Source organism: Ixodes scapularis, unplaced genomic scaffold (assembly GCF_016920785.2).
Source record: "Ixodes scapularis isolate PalLabHiFi unplaced genomic scaffold, ASM1692078v2 PGA_scaffold5__190_contigs__length_132052651, whole genome shotgun sequence".
Lineage (NCBI taxonomy): Eukaryota > Metazoa > Arthropoda > Arachnida > Ixodida > Ixodidae > Ixodes > Ixodes scapularis.
In genome coordinates, this window is record NW_024609880.1 from 100204816 (window position 1) to 100222334 (window position 17519).

The 17519-nt window shown below is 45.2% G+C and overlaps 2 protein-coding genes across 2 annotated transcripts in view; one reads left to right on the forward strand and one right to left on the reverse strand.

The window, feature by feature from the left end:
• Positions 1-8195: 8195 nt before the first annotated feature.
• On the reverse strand, positions 8196-15464 carry LOC115333217 (NADH dehydrogenase [ubiquinone] 1 alpha subcomplex subunit 1). Its single transcript, XM_029995861.4, has 3 exons — positions 15263-15464; positions 12188-12274; positions 8196-8323 (listed from the first exon to the last, which is right to left on the reverse strand). Exons 1-3 carry the CDS (start codon positions 15359-15361, stop codon positions 8285-8287), a joined length of 225 nt encoding a protein of 74 aa, XP_029851721.3. The 5' UTR covers positions 15362-15464; the 3' UTR covers positions 8196-8284.
• A 206-nt stretch (positions 15465-15670) lies between these two features.
• Positions 15671-17519, forward strand: part of LOC8026094 (metallo-beta-lactamase domain-containing protein 1) — a 55000-nt gene continuing 53151 nt past the window's right edge. Inside the window, exons 1-3 of the mRNA XM_042293838.1 lie at positions 15671-15690; positions 15761-15915; positions 16328-16504. Of these exons, the coding sequence (XP_042149772.1) occupies positions 16343-16504 (162 nt within the window). The 5' untranslated portion in view covers positions 15671-15690; positions 15761-15915; positions 16328-16342. The remainder of the gene's footprint in view (positions 15691-15760; positions 15916-16327; positions 16505-17519) is intronic.

The following is a 17519-nucleotide window of genomic DNA, read 5'->3' on the forward strand; positions in this document are numbered from 1 at the left end:
GCCATGTATTTAAGACACACACATCTTTCTTGCTCGGTGAAGCATCGTGAGGAACGGCGCGAGCGTCTGGCGCCACAAAAACGCGGAACTGTAAAAAGACAATCATTTTTACCATTTTTATTAGAATAGGCAATATAAACGGGCAATAAAGCTACAACCTATGATGTCTGCAGAGGGGTGCTCGGATCGTATCCAGGGCATTTGTGTGATAAAGGGCTTATATAAATGTCATCATTACTTTGTTTTTAATCTTTTAGCAAAAACACTGAACACATAATGCAAGAGTAAATTTGTATATATCAAGAAAAAAATATACTAACTTTAAATGCATGTAGGAGGCTATGACAGTATTACATAATATTGCCGCGTTCCTGGCAGAATGGGCGACGCACATGGCTGCCACTGGGAGGAACGGGATTCGAACCATAATTGGAAGGGTCCTTTAGTTATTTGTGCTCTTCCGCAAGGTTCCAGCCCATTCTTCAATGTCATTTTGAGCGTTGTGTATAAATGCAGTGGTACTGCTCCGCTTTGAGTTAGTCACCCTTCTCCGCCGATGCAGGATGCTCGACGCCTGGTTTTATAAGCACGAGTTCGCCTTATAAAATGCTTATATTCAGCTTCACATTCGGCTTCCAGTTTCTATTTGTGACAATATTGCGTCCGCGATAAAACAAGGCTGCGCAACCGCTTGATATACCTTTGAAGAGCTCGTAACTTGAAAGCCTTTGCGGGGTCTTGCCTTAACTCATCGGTCGCATCGTTGCTCGTCCGTTGGGAAGGAATGTGAACGTTGGCTTCCTCGGCGAAGTTTTGCCAACACCCCGGCACACAACATTCATAAGGTATAAACGACTGCAAGCAAGGCCACTGGCAACCGCCCTGTCTCTGCTCGTGCGGACAAGCTCGTGCAATTCCAAGCTTGCTAAAGCTATGTTCACGCGCAAGCTGCACGTGCTTGCACTCATGGGGCACCAGTTGGGGCTAAAGCCCCTTCATGTTGCAAAAGTAGCGCAAGGTGCGTCGATGCACGGGGGATGTGCAACGTGCAGCCCTTGGGACTTGCGGCACAGCGCAGCACTGAGTTAAATTGCAGATAAAAATCAAATTTGGGGGTTTTACAAGCCAAACCAATGACAGGCATCTGGCACACCTCAGCGGAGGACTGAGGATTAATTTGGACCACCTGGGGATCTTTTGACGTGCAACCGAAAGCTCGGTTACCACGGCGCCTCCTCCGCAATAAGCCTCCGTCAGATTGCGGGCACCTCGGCCGGGATTCGAACCCGCCACATGGGGATCCGTAGGCCAGCGCTCTCGCCTAGGAGCCACCGTGGCGGCTAGATTGCAGACGATCTTGTTCTTTTCAGAAGTGACTCGCGGCACGTGCCTTGATCATTTCCACAAAGATCAATGGCGCCACTTTTCCCAGTATAGAGGGGCTTTAGTTGGGGCGCCATGCTTGCAATTGTCTATTGGCCCTCACATTTGCTGTAAACACTCTTGTCGACGAGGGACGAAGTGAAATCCAAGGCTCGTGTCTCGTCTCCGTATACCTCTATCGGATCGTTCATTATTTGTAAGCAACCTTGTGCGCCCCGCCCCATTGTACACGAGCCTCTTTGTTAGTCTGGACATCGCGCTGTGCAGTCGCTTCTTCAGCTCGATATAATATCCAGCGACCTTCTAGGTCGCAAATCCACCGTCTAGCTTTTCTTTGCATGCGAGCCGTCTGACGTCTGGTAACGGTGCCTCGTCACGTCGCGTAATCTTATATCTTTTCTTTTTTTTCTATTATTTAGTCGTTACAACCTACAACACACTTTCATTCTTCGCCTTGTGGAACGAACAGGACGAGGATGACGACGCACAAAGTAAACAAAAACGAAACAAATCAGTGTATTCGGGCAATCTGGCATTCATCGTGGCATCGTCATTATCGGCACAGCTGCTCGGTAATGAATAAGACGCTCCGCTGGCTCTCGATGATTGGCCTAAGGGCTGCGACGTAGCTGACGTCATAATACGAAGCGTGCAGGCTCTCGTTTCTCGAAGTTGATGATCACGCCCAGCTACGAAGGCGCCGTGATCCTGCGTTTTAACGCAAGAGCGTTAAGGAACTGGTATCGCAGAAAAGCCGGCGTCGGTGGCGTGTCACGAAAATCCTGATTGGTCGATAGGGTCATGACGTCACATGACCTCGCGCGGGAATTTCAAACAACCTACAACGCTCACGTGACGTCACGCGTAAAATGAAAGTGATAAACATGACGTGTAATGCGAATCAAAGGTCGCCGCGTGTGTCAAATGATTTCACTTTATAAAGTAATTCATTTGCCTTAAAGAAGACAAATTGAAGAATTTTAGGCGGGATTCGAACCCACGGCCCTTCAATTGCGAAGCCAGATTCGCCATGTAAAGCGTGTTTCACATGCAGCGGTTTTGGCCCTAGAGCGGCGCGATTTCTGCCGTCGCGGCGCTCGTGCCACTGAATTGCTGGTGCTGGCCAGAGCGCCGCGACGGCAGAAATCGCGCCGCTCTTGGGCCAAAACCGCTGCATGTGAACTAGGCTTAAGGCGAATGAGAATGCGATGCGAACGAGGCCCGATAACGCTATCGCGTTCCACTCTTATTTTTCCTGCGCGTGATTGATTTAGCTGGTGATAGCCAACCCGCCAAGACAACGAGCGCAGTGATGATGCACTTTTGGGCTCCATCGAATCACAGCGTCAGCTGCAAAACGCAATATATCATTTTAAGCTTTCCCGCTCAAACAGGCAGCCAAAGTTTGCTGGCCGACCCTGGGACTGAGACAGGGAAGGGTCGTGGCGCCACCTACATGGCAGCTTGTGAACCACACATAATTATTTGAGCGGTTTTCCCGGAAATGGGGAAGCCTGCCTCGGTAATGGGGAAACTAAAAAAGAAGCGTGTTATTATTATTATGTTTTTTGTTTTTTTTTGTCTCTTAAAAGTGAACGAGAGTCTAACTTGACCTTGATGCTTCCATTTGTTTAAATTCTGCGCTCGAGAAATTGTCACCGATTTGAGCACGTCTTTGAGCCGCAACACATAAAAAAAAATAATAATAATAATTTAGCTAACTTAGTGGCACTTGCTAGAAAATGCGAACGAAGTACTCGTTCATGAGAACAACGGAAAGTTTATTCTGAAGTAACGTCGTTTATTCTGAAATGACTTCTGCTGTCCTTTACTTCTTTTTATTGTGACATGCGAGTTTAACGGCCAGGGGGACTTCGTTTAGGGAGTTAATCGCTACGATCAGTGAAACAAATATTTAGAGTTTGTTCATTTTAAAGGGACACAGACACTTTTTTTTTTTGCATTTTTTGCCAGGCGATTTATTATGGTGTCAGAAGACTAGCAATCAATATTTTCCTACAGTGTCACGTATATTTTTAATAAAGTAAAATACGCAACTGCTCGAAACCGAAACTGGACTAGGGAGGAAGAATATAAAAATGAAGAAAAGTTGCCAAAAATCTCGTGGCTGCGCAACTTTTTTTTTTTTTTTTTTTCAATTAACGTATTTGCAGTTTTTTTAGAAGCCACAAGGAATTGGTATCCTATTTTTTGCTTTTATTGTTAATGTTGAGTGTGTCCCCCTTCGATGATCCGACTTTGATTACGTTTGGTGGTTGCTTCTAAACCATATAGAAAACGGCACGTGACCACTGAAACGAATTTTGAGCTGCGAATTGTGTTCTGGGTAGTTGAGCTCTCATATATCATGTAAAAATAAAAGCCTTGGCGAGCATGAATACCCTACCCTGTCAGTGTCACTTTAACTTTTTCATTTGAGAAAATAAACACAAACCTTTTCCCTCTAGAAACTTGCTGAGCAGCATTGAAAACCACAAAATTAGTCAAATTTACAAAGACTTAAAGCACGTGGGAAGTGCGAATTATAAAGATAAATAAACTAATTTCAGTTTTGTCTTCCACTTATCCCGACGATTAGCCCCCTATGCTAGCCTCCCATGACCAAAAACACGGACACCGCTTTCTGATTAGCGCACGTGGGGCAACTGACTTCGATCTTCCTCACTGGAGCCCCGGAAGCACCAGCAAAATGCAAGCAGCTTTCACCAACCCGCTCGCGGCGAACCGCTCACACGGACCTGTATGTGTTCACTACCCCACGCACCCTAAGTGCGAGGGGTCATGCTCCTTGCTATTTTGGTCAAGGCGTTCAGCAACCGGGACTATAGCAACTCACCTGAGCAGACCGCATTAATGTAACGCATTAATGTAACTGTAATGGGCTGTAAAATCGGCGCCCGCGCGTAGCAATCTAAACTTTTTGTTAATCGTGTATTTCGCGGGTCGGTTTTATCTTGTAAAATTACAAAGCGTAGTTCTCTTTCTGTAAAAAATAGGGCCGAAAAACTTGCCAGAGTAAACGGCGGACGGGGACGCAGACGAGTCGTGTGGCGAGGCGCGGTTGGCGTATATTATGTATTGATAGATGGCGCTACCTCCTTATTGAGACTGCTCTCGACGATCGTGGTGTAATAAAATGAACATAATCTTTTTGTAAGGTACCTGTGGTTTAAAAATAAACACGGACAATAATAGCAAAACTTAAAGTAAAAAAAAAAAAAAAAAAAAAAAAAAAAAAACGCGGTTGACATAGGGACGGCGCGAGCAGCGCTATTGATAGTTTTATTGGGTCGGGTCAGGGTGCAAGATAGACAGGTGGTGAAACGAGAGCCAAATGAGCGACCGGATTGTGTCCCCCTCGGTTTTCTCTTTTTCTGTGGCGCCATCTATGTGGAGGACCGCGAACTTTCACTCCGGGTGGGCGAACGCTGGCGACCGGTTAAACTGACGGAGAAGGTTTCTCGTGGATTTTTAATGGAGGACTGTCGTGCTCTCAGTTTATTTTGCGCACTCTCCCATAAAGTTCCATCCAAATTCGATTCCAATTTTTTTTCTTCTCGCCGCAGCGCCATCTGTCGCAAATCGGGGGTACCTGCAAGCCACCCGCAAGCAGACGATTACACAATCGGGTCACGGCGCTGCGGTAGGTTTCTATGGGCCGTTTCCCCACCTGTCTATCTTACACCCTGGGTCGGGTATCGTTATAGGAGTCATCTGAACGATCTACTAGAACTCTCTATTGCTGCACACGGAAATCTTTAGCGTGTCGTCTGCTTCCTTTCGCTGATCGGCTACACCTTCCGACTTTGCTCCCGACGCAACGTATCAATACGTACGCCAAACGCGCCCCGCCACTCGACTCGGTCGTCTGCGTCGCCGTTGACCCTGACAAGTTTTGAACCCCATTTTTTTACAAAAAGGGAGCTACGCTTTGCAATTTTGCATGATAAAACCCACCTGTGAAATACACCTTTCACGAAAGGTTTAGAGTGATACGTGCAGGTGCCGATTTTTACGGCCCCGGTTATATCTTATGGCTTGCACCTAAAATTTTCCTCTACCGTACTTTCGTGTGACGCTCTGCGTCACACAAAAATTTATTGGACACGAGTGCTGCGTCAGCGTTCGGATGAAACTCGTATCCTTCCTGATTGGACACGAGCTTCAGCCAAACAACACAGCACTCGTGTCCAATCTGCGTCCTGCGGTGGCGTCCGGTGGGTGACGTTTTGCCCATTATTCATGCGCTGCGCGAAAAAGTTCTCACAAGATTTGGTTGTCAAAAAAAAGAAAAAAAAAAAGCGATGATTTCGGCTTTTGAAACGTGTACGTCTTGATAAAATAACGCAAAGTTAATCTAAGATGTGCCTATATATATATCTTAATTCAACACAGGAAGGAAGGGGAAATCGGTAACGTTCGCGAAAAGCCGGACTTTTTTTTTTTACTACTGTTCTTGAGGCGAATACGTATATACACCAACTCATGTTTACAAACAAACCGGAGCGCCCCTACCGGACGCCACCGGCGCCGCGCATGCGCGGTGGACGGTGGGCAAGAAGCCCGCCGCGTCGTCCATAAACAAACCATTGAATCGCGCTGTTTTCGGCGTCGGAGGGAGTCCCAGTGCTCTTTTTCGAGTTGGAATTGTTGATTCTACGTCCTCCTAACAGTGTCTGACTACTTGAGCGGCTTTAGCAAAATTAACGAGGCAAAACTTTGCGTGAATAATGCTACTTGCGGCGATTCATTTCACGTGGACGCCGCAGAATGGGCGCTAAAGCCTGCCTGACTCGCACGATGAGATTCTGCTCGCTATTTTCAGTCGTGACGTCGCTCGGGCTGCAAAAGCCTGGACCGTAGCTGAGATGGTGGACGTCGATACTGAAAACCGCAAGTAGAATCGGGCAATATTAATCGGTGATGGCCAGTGGTAACAATGATCATCATCTTCTTGTATCTACTGTTTACACTTCTCACCCAAACCAATCTTCAAGAGTGTTTTGAGGCCTGCACTTACTTCTAATCGCAATTACCGGGTCAACGTTTGGTTGACGGGCCGCTGTTGTTTGAACGAGCTGACGACAAAAAGTAGACAAGTTTGAAAGAGCAGACGACAGTTCGAACGCTTGCGCAATTGAGTGCGGGCAAGAAGCACCGCGTCCCGCGTCAACAAACCATTGGAATGTCACGTTGTCGGCGTCTGTGTGAGTCTGCATACTGTTTTTCGCGTTAGAATTGTCTATTCTACGTCCCCATAGCAATGTCTTACCACTTTAATTGCCTGAGCGAAATTATCAAGGCTCGTTACACCACTAAATTTTGCGTAAATGATTTGACGTGCGGCGATTTATTCGTGTGAACAGTGCAGAATGGACGCCAAAACCATGATGAGATTCTTCTAGATATTTTCGGTCGCGACGTCGCTCGTGCTGCAAAAGTGTAGAAGGTAGCGCCGATGATCGACGTCTATACTGAAATTCGGAAGGGGGAACAGACCAAGCGTAACTAGTTGGTGATGGCCACCGGTACCAATGATCAACATCTTGTATATACTCCTTACACCGAGCCTATATAAGTCTTTTGAGGCCTGCAATTACTTCTTATTGCAATCACCGGGTCAAACTTTGGTCTACAGGCCGCTTTTGTTTGAACGAGCAGACGACAAAAAGCAGGCTCGAAAGAGCAGACGAAAGATCGAACGATCATGCGGCCGTGTGAATTTGAAGACGCACTGAACCCCCGGGTGGCCCGGACAACTTGGCAGTTTTCTCTCGTTCATGTTGGAACAAAACAAATACATCTGCCGACCACAAAGTGTTGCCCGCGCAAGCAATCGTAGTTCGACAGCGTCTAGTTAACCCTTTTCACGGCTACTATCCACGTACTCGGACGAACGGAGCGGTAAGAAACACATGAAAACTGATCTTCAAACTTTTCCAGAGTCTTTTGGTGCAGTCCCCGTCGCAGCATTTTGACGAGAACGCAGGTTTTTTGTCTGGTTTATCCGAAAAGAACACAAGAATGCATGTCTCGCATGGCGACTTCTGCCCACCGCCCCAGACCGGAAGTGCGACCGACGCGCCACCACCGCGGCGTGACGTAGGAGAGTTGAGTTCGTGTATAGGAGGTCCAGCGAGCGCGCTCACGCGTATGACGTGTGTGCAGGAGGCGAAGAGGACAAGCACGTGCTTTGTAAGCGGCGGCACGAAACGGGCAAGCGGGAAACAGCCGAGTCAAAGCTGGGGTGTATTACCGCAAGAGACGCACTACGAGCGCTAGCTTTGGCAGGGCTTTCTTTCAGAGACGCTGTGCACTACGATGTTCACGCCGCCGACGTACAAAACGAGTACCAAGTTGATATGTGCGACATCACCGCGAAGAAACACGAAATACATTCTGTGTTACTACTGCCTTTGCCATAATAATGCATTCAACTTTTTTTATTACAGCTTTTTATTGTTTAATATAACTTGGAATTTTTCATAAAATAATTCTGGAGGATTCCAGCTGTGGGAAATAGTTACCAGCTTTTTCACCCTCTAGATCGCAGAGAGGAAAATAATAAAGCCCCATGATCGTGATCCGAAAAAAATATTGAAAACAGTCATACATGATGCCTTTTACGAGGGAAGAAGTTACACAATGTTTGCGTACAAAACATTTATCTAACATTTATATTAAAAAAAAAGTCCCTTGTTCCACATCCCCAGGGCAAATCTTCTGCAATGGCTGCTGCAAGATAGTTCACAAGTCTAAACCTGCAACCACTGACAGCACAACAAAAAACATAAACCGGCATGTTTATTGATGACTGAACTGACTCTGCTAAGTTTAAAATCTGGTGCCAAGACCAGCATCGTCGCTCGTTAAGGTGGCTTCATTGCTGCTGGGACTCATCAGGAATGCCTTCAAGACCCTACGAGAAAGACACATGCGCTCCATTGTAAGCACCTCTGCTAAGACCGTCAAAATACAGCAGGAACTGCTTTGACCATCTCTCATCGGTCCCTATTTTCCACACTTCGGTTAAAATTTCGCACCAAAGTAATAGTCACTTGCCTTTACAGTAAATAAGCCAGAAGACAAGCATTTCACTTGCAACTTGTGCAATGACACAATAATCCCTCTTTCAACAAATTGTGGTTTGTCGTACCAAATTATAGCCTCCTTTATTCCAGAAAGAGTGTCAAATTACAAAAGAATGTGGGTGCTGTAAAGGGGAAAGGAGGTCAAAGAGGGTGTGCACAGGGGTTCTCTCAGGTGGAGCCAAACAATGCACCCACGGTAAAATCCAGAAACCCAAATGCGCTCCCTTTTGTTTCGTCTTTTTTTTTTTTCAGGAAGAGAGAACATTTTCCGTCGACTCTCCACCTATACACGTTTGCAAGTCCGGCTTCAGGGCGCTGCCATCTTGCCTGTCTGGGGTGCGCTTGAACCAGTCATAATCCGATTACGAAGCCTTGCTAAGGCGTCGTAATCGGATTATGGCCGCTCCCGAGAGCGCACCCCAGTGAGGAAGATGGCGGCGCCCTGAGACCGGACTTGCAAACGTGTATACACGTTTGCAAGTCCGGCTTCAGGGCGCTGCCATCTTGCCTGTCTGGGGTGCGCTTGAACCAGTCATAATCCGATTACGAAGCCTTGCTAAGGCGTCGTAATCGGATTATGGCCGCTCCCGAGAGCGCACCCCACTGAGGAAGATGGCGGCGCCCTGAGACCGGACTTGCAAACGTGTATAGACCTTTTCCGCTTACTCTCGCCCCCGACCGCCAGGTAGACATATCCGGTATGGGCGACGAAAAAATATCAAAACGTTTCAACGTGCAAATAGTAAAATGAATGTGTGACGGTTACGTTTATGTCCTAAATGCCCTCTATCGGCGTGGCGACGGCAAAACAATGTTTTCGCCCATACTGGAAGTGACGACAATTCAAGATGGCGGCGCCCTTGCAAAAAAGGTCTATACCACCCTTCTCCAGTTTCTCCACGTGCAGATACCCTTCTTTTTTTTTTCTTTCTTTTTTTTTTTTTTTGCAGTTTGTTGTTTCGCAGAGAAGCCACCGCGCATAGTTTTGGCGCTGGCTGAAGGGTTATTTCAGAAGTGGCTCTGCAATCCCACATGGGTGGCCGTTCGGCGCAGCTCCTCGTCTTGTTTTGGCGGCCGGGTGCTCAACGGCTACATCGTGGAACCGACAGGCTTTCTAGAATAAAGGAGGCTATGACCAAACCTCCCGGGGCACTAAATGAAACTGCATTTTGTGAGACCAACCTCTCAAGAGTGGAGTCGTCATTAAATTCGACTGGCTTCAAACAGGGAGGCGATTCCAGAAACTCCTGTCATGTCAACTAATGTATAGCAAAAGAACTCTTCTTTGTCCGTCAGATCTCACCGATGTTACCCACACCCATATCCATGTCTAGATTTGTGGCACTGTAACGAGTTTACAATCTACAGAGATCAATCGTAAGAGTCATTCCTTAGACTTTTAGGGGTGTGATTTGTCAGGCCATAGACTGCCCACTATTAGGCCAACCTTTTACTTTGTTTGGTTGAAAATTTATTGTAGGCCCTCGAATCAACCCATTCAGGAAGGCCGCCGTGTTTGAAAGGTTGGTGATGTAGTCTGCCTCATCTCTATCACCATATGTCATGTACACATCGCTCAGTGTCTCCAACCAATCTCGTGCATGCGCGCGCAGACTTGGCTCTCGTAGCGCTTGGGCTACTTCAGACTCCTCGCTTCGCGCTGGTGGACTCTACGGCATCACTCACGTCATCGTAACATTGTTACGGCAGACCAGATGTAAGGAGCAGGCTAGGAGGCAAGCGAACGAGAGCAGTCACATAGAATGCGAGTGTGACAAGTGTGGATAAGCCTAATATGAAGAGTGTTCAACTGTATGATTACAATCACATGGTTCATAAATACTATAACACAAGAACTCTACGCAGGTTGTGTCAGGATTCTGTCAAGGTTCTTGGTTGTCTGATGCAAATTATCATTGTAGAATTTATTTTAGTAATTACAAGAGCTCATAAAACCATGAAACTTTGTAGTATACTGAGTAAACTATGATCATTTCATGGATGGATGGATGGATGCTAATGGCTGTACCCTTTATATCGGGTGGTGGCTTTTGTCACCTAGCCCAGGAACTAAAAACCAAAAGAATGACTCCTCCCTTTGCCCTTCTAAGCCAATTTGAGTCCCCTCTCCAATTTTGTAACTATCAACAGGCGGTGTGGGGTATCGCCAGGATGACCTCATATCCGAAGTTTTTTTGTTTGCTCTTCCTTTTTGACTTTTTTAAGCGCGGAAAATGGGTAAGGTGATTGCAGCTTCGAAAAACTGCGACCAAGGACTCATTGGTCAAATGAGAATGGTTAATTGAGAATAAAATATGTTTCCTACGCTGCCCCACCTGGTTATGTTCAAGTGTATCATTGAAGGTATCCAATCTGAGCCTCAACACCCTGGTCATGCCTGTTGCCCGAGGTGCCCACACAACAAAAATATAGTTACAAATTTGCATTTAAGTATTAGGGTGTTTCATGCTGTGTATGAACGTCTTTCTAAATCTCACACTTCTGAGTGGGTGCACTGAACAACAAAAACAATCATAAGTCACCAGTTGCGTGAGATTGTGACCCGCTGTCTTGGATGCACTCTTACATCCAGCGTGGAATGGTAAGCGTCCCTGATTTTGTACCTTTTACACTCTTCCACATACAAGTTACAAAAGCGGCAACCTTACAGGCTATGAAGTAAAGAGGGACTGAGTTTCAGCTGCAGTTTCTGATGAAAAGAAAACATTGGGGCCTCTATGTCGAAAAGTAAGTATGGCTGTGAGTGATGCTCTGCAAATTTCTTGAGGAAGACATCACTCAGAATTTTTAACCCAGTACCCCATGTCCTTGAGGCCGAAGCAAAACCCTGACACAACATAGACGGCCAGTTTATGCCCTTGGAAACTCAAAATTAAGTCAATAAGAGACACCATTAGCCAAAAGTAACATAAGCAAGACAGTGTTACTAGGCGGGCAAGCTGGCTGTTACTCGACATACTAAAACTCGAGAAGGAGGAAGAAAAGCGAGGAGAAATGCAATGTCTCAAACAAAGAAATTGTGTAAAACGAGCGTTGGAGCAAACTATTAGGATAGCTTCAATAAGGAACTGTACAAGTCAGCCCTCAATGGCCCTCGATGCAGCAACAACATTTTTGCGGGTGTAAATCAAGAAGGGGAAGCAGTTAGCGCTTCGTTGACTGACGGTGTGCACTATGATCTTGGTTTTCGTGAGGGCCCGGAAGGGTCCAGTCAGAGATGAAAAGGTTACCCGATAGTGAAGGTTGACCGATTGAACTTTAGCAGACGATGTGGAGCGTCTGCAAATGGGTGAGACGGTGCTAGGATGAAGGTAACTGTATAAACGAAGTGCGGTGAATAAAATTTAGTAGCTGCATTTGAGACGTCATGTTGTACCTCTTTTTGTCTGCGTCTCGAGTTTTTGGTTATGTCGAACAACATAAGCATGTAAATTGCTGAACACCTTGCACAGCCAGAGAGAAGATTCAAGCAAGGGTTTCCCCAGAAATTGAAAATAGGGGGGTGTCTAAATTTTTAAGGGGGGGGGGGGGGGGGGGGGGGGGGGCACATTGAGAATATAGAAGTTGTTGCGAATTAAGGGGGTGCCTTCGGAAAAACAAGGGGGGAAGTACACTCCCGTAGGGAGGATGTAGGGACATCACTGGGTACGAGCAAAGCCTTTCATACTTACAACTGTTTTGTAAGGATTTCCTGTTAACCTTTCGTCTCTCATCAGTGTGTCCAGATTCCATGGTTTAATCATATCTCGCCTGTAAGGCTGAAACATTGAAAATCACAAACCCTTAGCGATGAAGCAGCTCCAGGAATGGCATTTCAGGCTACGCAAATTTCCCAGCTTCATCAAAGCACACATCATTCTGCAATGGTGGTTGTCACTACTTCCACATGCTGGCTGTTTCGAAATTCCACATCTACAGTGTACAGTTAACAAAGAAGAGAGAATGCTCATGCCAGATAAACTGTAGACTGTTGTGGGTTCAGAAGAGCAGGACCAGTCCCCCCCACAACGCTCTCTATTGCCATGATTAACAATTTATTTTTCTCTAGCATTCGCTCTGCTAGAGTGGAAAGATGGAAGGCTCTATGGGACGAGCTTGTTCCGCTATGGACGAAATTACGTTTGTACCACCTAAAACATAATTTATAGAGTGCTTTTGGTTTAATGTAACTATAATTGCAGCAAAAAAAAAAAAAAGATGTTGAGGTTTATATTATAGTCTTTTTAATATAACCCTGGAAGTACAGTAAAATAGTTGAATACAGAGCAAATAGTCGCTGGAGCACGCAATTTTAATTCCGACAATGACTGTGATAGGAACAGATAGAAATTATCTACAGCTGTTTCACGAGCAAAACAATTCTCCATACCTCAAATTAAACTGGATTTGTAACGGCTAAACGTCTCTCTAGGAGAGAATCATTCATAGCAAGTGTTGCAGCCAATCGTTAGCACTCACCCTGTAAGCCTCCAGCGTTTTTCTATTTTCACACGTTTGTTACCTGATAGAAATATTGACGGACGGATGAATGTTAATGGCTATACCCTTTGTAACTCCCCCTAACTATCACCAGGCAGTGCGATTTATCACCAGGACTACCTTTAAAAAAAAAAAAAAAAAGTTATTGTTTGCTTTTTTTTTATTTGGCGAGGAAGTTGACAATTTTCCTCTGGTTAAACCTTGTCGGCGCTACCCCAGCACCGGAGCCACTGGGGAACAGGGTTGAGACTTTGAATCAGGACCACGCGGGAGGGAGTTTTCCCTCTGTCTCACCTTTCCCCAGCTGCACTAGTTAGTTGTGCATCATTTTAGTTGTGCATCATTCAATTTTCCCTACATAATTTCCACTAATCTTCTAATCACCTCTTTGTGACTGTAATCCTTTTCTCTTCCATCCTTCCACCGTCACCAGCGAAACCCAGGGCCCTGACCAAATCTGTAACCCCTTGAGGGAGGGCAGGGCAGGGCGAAGCCCCGTGCACTTCAATACCAAGTGCTGTAGTGTCTCGCTCTCATTATGGCAAGAAACACATAACGTGTCTGTCTCCTGAAATTTATCCCCATACTTCCCCCTCCTCAAAACTCCTGTTCTCGCCTCGAACAGTAAAGAAGTTCCCAGTGAATTGTCAAACACATATCCTTTTCTTATGCCCCGTGTTTGTGTCTTGCACATTGTTAGAGCCGATTTTTCCTGAATTCTTACGTCACACTTTTTTTTTCTGCCTCTTTCATTCCCTTTTCCACTGAAATAATCTGCTCAGCCCCATCACTAGTGGGTATGTATTTAAATGCAAGTTTTCGGGTTTGGTATGTCCATTTTATGTTTAAACTTTATGAATAAATACTTGAATACCTACCGCGCCCATTGCATATCATCCATACCGGTCGACTTTTGTTCAAATTTCAACTTACTAATTGCCTCCCTGCTCTCAGAAGACGACCAGCTCATGTCCCCATGTACTCCCTCATTTGGTGTCGTTCCATGTACTCACAGTGCCAAACTGCCTATGCTCCTTTGGCGAATTTCTAATCCTGATTGAACCTCTGATTTTATGCACAGTACCCCATTGCCAAAAGACAGTCCTGGTACCATCACACCTTTCCATATAGACGCTTTGCAGCAGCTGTGCATGGACGCCGCCATAACTGACCTTCAGTTTTTGCCTCCTCTTATTTCGTTTATTTCACTTCATCATTACCATAGCAGGCCAGGTTATTGCCATATTAGATTCAACTGTGTCCTTTTCTAAAGCATCGGCCTTTTTAGAGGATCGTCAACGACCGTTTCAGTTTCTCGGCATCTCGGTAAGACAAGAGGTCAGCAATGGCGGCTGTAATTTGGCGCGTGTGCAAAGCGTCTATACCTCTGACCACTACATATCTATTATAGGTCCATAGTGCCTTGATCTTCATAATAGATGAATTTCTTTTCCCTTTTCTAATTATATTCTCCTCATGTTCCTTTAGACATTTCCTTCCCTCACTGAGACAAACTCGACAGACTCCCAGATATTTGTATTTCCCTCCATGGTCTATTACAATGTCTTGCATCCTCAAGGGTTCCCCCTTTTCAGCCTTACTTTATACTTGTCACTACTAAAACTCATGCCCAAGGTGTCCCCTTCCTCTCCACATATTCCAGCTAGTTCCTGTAACGTATCCTGGTTACCTGCCATAAGTACTATGTCTTCCGCGTACGTCAGTCCTGGTATTACCCATATTACCGTTCTCCCTCCTTCCATATAACTCGCATCAAAACCTAGGTTGATCTGCTCCAACTTCTTTTCCATTTCACTGCGATATATCATGAAGAGCAGAGGTGACAGTGGACAGCCCTCCCTGAGCCCCCTTTTTATTACTGCGGGTTGTATAGTTTCTGCTTCCCATGTTATAACTACCTTACTGTCTGTGTACACCTTCTGAATAGACCTAACCAATCTTGCATTTAAGTTATAGTCCTTCAGCTGACAATAAAGTTTTTCCTGCCTCACATTATCGTACGCTCCCCTGATGTCCAAAAAACCTAACGATGAAGGAGTTCGGTTCTACATTACAATTTCTATACACTGTGTGGCGACGAATAAGTTCCAGTCTTCTATCATACAAAATTATAATTCCCCTATGCATTACAATGCATGAGCAGAAACAACGTAATTTGATTGATTACTCCGGAATAGAGGCAAGTTGCTGTAATTCACTTCGAAGGTGCAACGGAAGGTCATGGCTCCGAAGAGCAGATACATTACCTTTCCATCCACGGCCAGGTTCAAATACTTGCTCAGAAAGTTTGGCAATGACATACAGACCGAGATGATCGCGATGGATGGCAGTATCTCGTACCACATATTTTAAACTAATTCACGCACAGTCCCTAAAACACAAAAAGTTCAAGCAACGGCAACAGCCACAAAAAAAATGGCGATTTGGACGGCGAGCTGGAATGCCCCCCAGGGGAATATTCCCGAAACCACGGAGACGATTTTTTCCGAAATAGATCAGTTTTTGTTTGTCTATCAAATATTCAGAAGGTTGACAAACAAAAACCTATAAAAACAGCATATAAATGTGAGTTTCACTTTTAATCATACAAATTCTTGATGATGATGATAGATATTATCTTTTCTTTTTTTCTTTGTAAATTGTAACCTAGCGAACAGCTGTTCACCCGGAGGCGGTAAGATAAGCATTCCATTCGTTTCGTCTGTGTGAATTTTCACCTCACCGAACCTTGATTCAACTTACAGAGGAGTCGAGGGGTCAGCGTAAGCCAATAATCAAGGATCAGGTCATCAATACCTTCGATTAATCTGAAACAAGGAGCGAAAACGTACGCTCCCACCTCATCCGCTTTTGTTCTCGATAACTTCGCGAGCATCGCCCCCCAGCAACAAAAATTGCGGTGAGTTCATCATCACTTGCCTCAAAGAACTTTAGTAATCTGACTAATTAAGCTCTTAGTTCAATTAATAAATCCTTTATTAGCGATAAAGTGGTTTGAACAAGGAAAACAAAGTAGTGGTTCACCGTGTGAAACGTTCGAAATATTGTCAGGTTTTCTCTTGTTTCTACTCCTCTGCGCGGATCGCGCGGATGAACCAATCTCCTGACGAAGCAGCTCTGGAGATCAGTGAAGCAGCTGATGCCGAAAATTGTCGAATTCGGCGCCATCGCATGACTCATGACCGATTTTGAAAGTTCGAATGCGGTAACAGTTGATTGCACATTTGCTCTTCCTGTACCTCGAGCGTTGGTGTATGTGTACGAACGACGGCGGTGGTGGTTGTTTTTCTCCTCTTGGAATGATCAAACAGGAAGCATCGAATGAGATGCGAAGCGCTCTCCATAAACATCAGGCCGATTCCGGGAGCGTCGCCACGGCTACCACGGCTATCGGCAGAGATGCAAGAGATGTGTTGAGCTCCAACGTTGGCAGTTGTGGAAGATCACCCATCGTTGATTTCTTCGCTTCTGTCTGGGAAAGGCAGCCCGTGAGATTTGATGCACTTATATCAGTTTTTATGTTGCGTCGATTGCACGTTTAGCGATGTGTCGTCGAAGTTGCAAAATGTTGATATCTCTCCCAGGTTTCTTCTGGACGTTCTCTTTATTACGTAGTTTGTTGCTGTATCCCACCATCACGCTGTACCTTGCTATAGTTCATTAGTTTATTACTATTGTTAGTGAAATAATTGTGCATTCATATTTGTAATGGGTTAATCTCCTCAGAGTTTGTTGCTTCAGGCACAAGCCCAACTCCTCAATAGGCTGTTCTGCACACATTGTTCTTGAATGCATACCCAAATCAATAACTTTAATACATAAAGTCAATGACAATGCTTATTCAAACAACTCTCAAAATCAGTATATTATAGATGGGAACAAACCCAATGGAACTGAGGCAGAGGAATGACCATGGCCTGTAACCTTCTGTGCATATTGAAACTTCTTTTGTTTTGTATTTAGACGTTAAAGTATAAACGCTAGAACGGACAAAATGGCATTTGTTTTCTTCTATTTGTTTTGTATTTAGACGTTAAAGTATAAACGCAAGAACGAACAAAATGGCATAACGTAAGAAGTGTCTTCTTGTCCCTCCTTGTGTTAATACTTCCGGTGCCGCCTTAATTGCAACCAGCATGCTCACCTTCTGCTTTGTTTTGGATGTTTGTTCTTTCGGGAATCTTTCCCTTGTACTGAAATTCCTTGGGTACATGATGTTCTTCAGTGAGGTGACAACATAAAGAGCAAGTCGTCTGCTTCTTGCACAGGGGTTGCGGTGATGTCGGAACGACACCGAGTTCTGATTGGCTATGACTGTAGGATAGTGGATAGAAGACCTCAAAGGAAGCTGCCTTGAGGAAGTGTTGGATAAAGTACATTGGAAAAGTACTTGAAGTAATGTACAAAGTAAACAAGAGTTTACTGTAGAATGCCATGCATCCGCTCATTCTAACTAAGTGCCCATTTCCAAATTCGTAAGATCCGAGAAAATATGCTCAATAC